Source organism: Capsicum annuum, unplaced genomic scaffold (assembly GCF_002878395.1).
Source record: "Capsicum annuum cultivar UCD-10X-F1 unplaced genomic scaffold, UCD10Xv1.1 ctg56553, whole genome shotgun sequence".
Taxonomy (NCBI): Eukaryota; Viridiplantae; Streptophyta; class Magnoliopsida; order Solanales; family Solanaceae; genus Capsicum; species Capsicum annuum.
In genome coordinates this window covers 1-1,099 of record NW_025864972.1, presented here as the reverse complement: position 1 = coordinate 1,099, position 1,099 = coordinate 1, and the positions used below count along the sequence as shown (strand labels likewise).

The 1,099-nt window shown below is 40.3% G+C and overlaps 1 protein-coding gene across 1 annotated transcript; it reads left to right on the top strand.

The window, feature by feature from the left end:
* The first annotated feature begins 417 nt into the window (after positions 1-417).
* LOC124893258 lies at positions 418-825 on the top strand. The gene has a single exon (XM_047404314.1). It carries the CDS (start codon positions 418-420, stop codon positions 823-825), a length of 408 nt encoding a protein of 135 aa, XP_047260270.1.
* The last annotated feature ends 274 nt before the right edge of the window (positions 826-1,099 follow it).

Here is a 1,099-nt window from a genome sequence, read left to right as displayed (position 1 = left end):
TGTATCGTTAAAGGTCTGGTGCCTACAAAGTACCTTACAAAGAGTACTTCTCGCCTTTACTCAGCAACGGGAGAAAAAATGACAATTCATTATCAACTCCCTAAAGCTCATGTCTGTAACAATGGCATTTGCCTTGTTAATGACTTCGTCATCACCGAAGATATCACAGAAGATATCATTCTCGGCATACCCTTCGTCAACCAGATTAGACCTTACTGGAGTGACTACGATGGAATTCGTACTACTCTCCTAAACCAAACCTTGTTCTTCCCTTTATTAAGGCCCCTCTCACAAGACGAAGGAAACCTTATTAAAGAACAGACGGTTTTTAAAATTAACCTACTTTCTTCTCATGTCAATTTTCTTAAGCAAGATGTTCATATCAAGAAAATTGAGCAATCCTTAAAAACCCCGGAAATGATTACAAAGATTTCCAACCTTCAGCAAAACTTTGAAAAAGAAATTTGTTCTGAATTCCCTAATGCATTTTGGGAAAGGAAGAAACACTTGGTTGAACTTCCTTACATCCCCGGGTTCGACGAACAAAATATTCCCACTAAAGCCAGACCTATCCAAATGAACCATGAGATGATGGAAATCTGCAAGAAAGAAATAGATCATCTCCTTAAAAATGGTATCATCAGAAGCTCTAACTCCCCCTGGAGTTGCTCTGCCTTTTATGTTAATAACAGTGCAGAGAAGGAGCGCGGCACCCCTAGACTTGGGATAAATTACAAGCCTTTGAATGCCGTCTTGAAATGGATCCGGCATCCAATTCCTAACAAAAGGGATCTTCTCAAAAGGACCTTCAAGGCCAACCTTTAATGTAAATTTGTTATGAAGTCAGGATTCTGGCAGATTCAAATAGCTGAAAAGGATAAATACAAAACAGCATTCAATGTCCCTTTTGGGCATTATGAATGGAATTTTTTGCCTTTCGGTCTCAAAAACGCTCCTTCAAAGCCGAGAATTTGTTTTGGAACGGAATCTGGAGTTCCGTCTTTAGTGTAGGCCTCTGAGGGACCGATGGTCTTAACGGGTTAGTTAATGCAGAGGGGGAATCGAATGGTCTAGCCATCCTGGTTTGGTCTTGTTTGCT

Bases quoted from the DNA above. Each gene is read 5' to 3' on its own strand.
- LOC124893258 (XM_047404314.1), top strand. From the start codon at position 418: ATGATTACAAAGATTTCCAACCTTCAGCAAAACTTTGAAAAAGAAATT.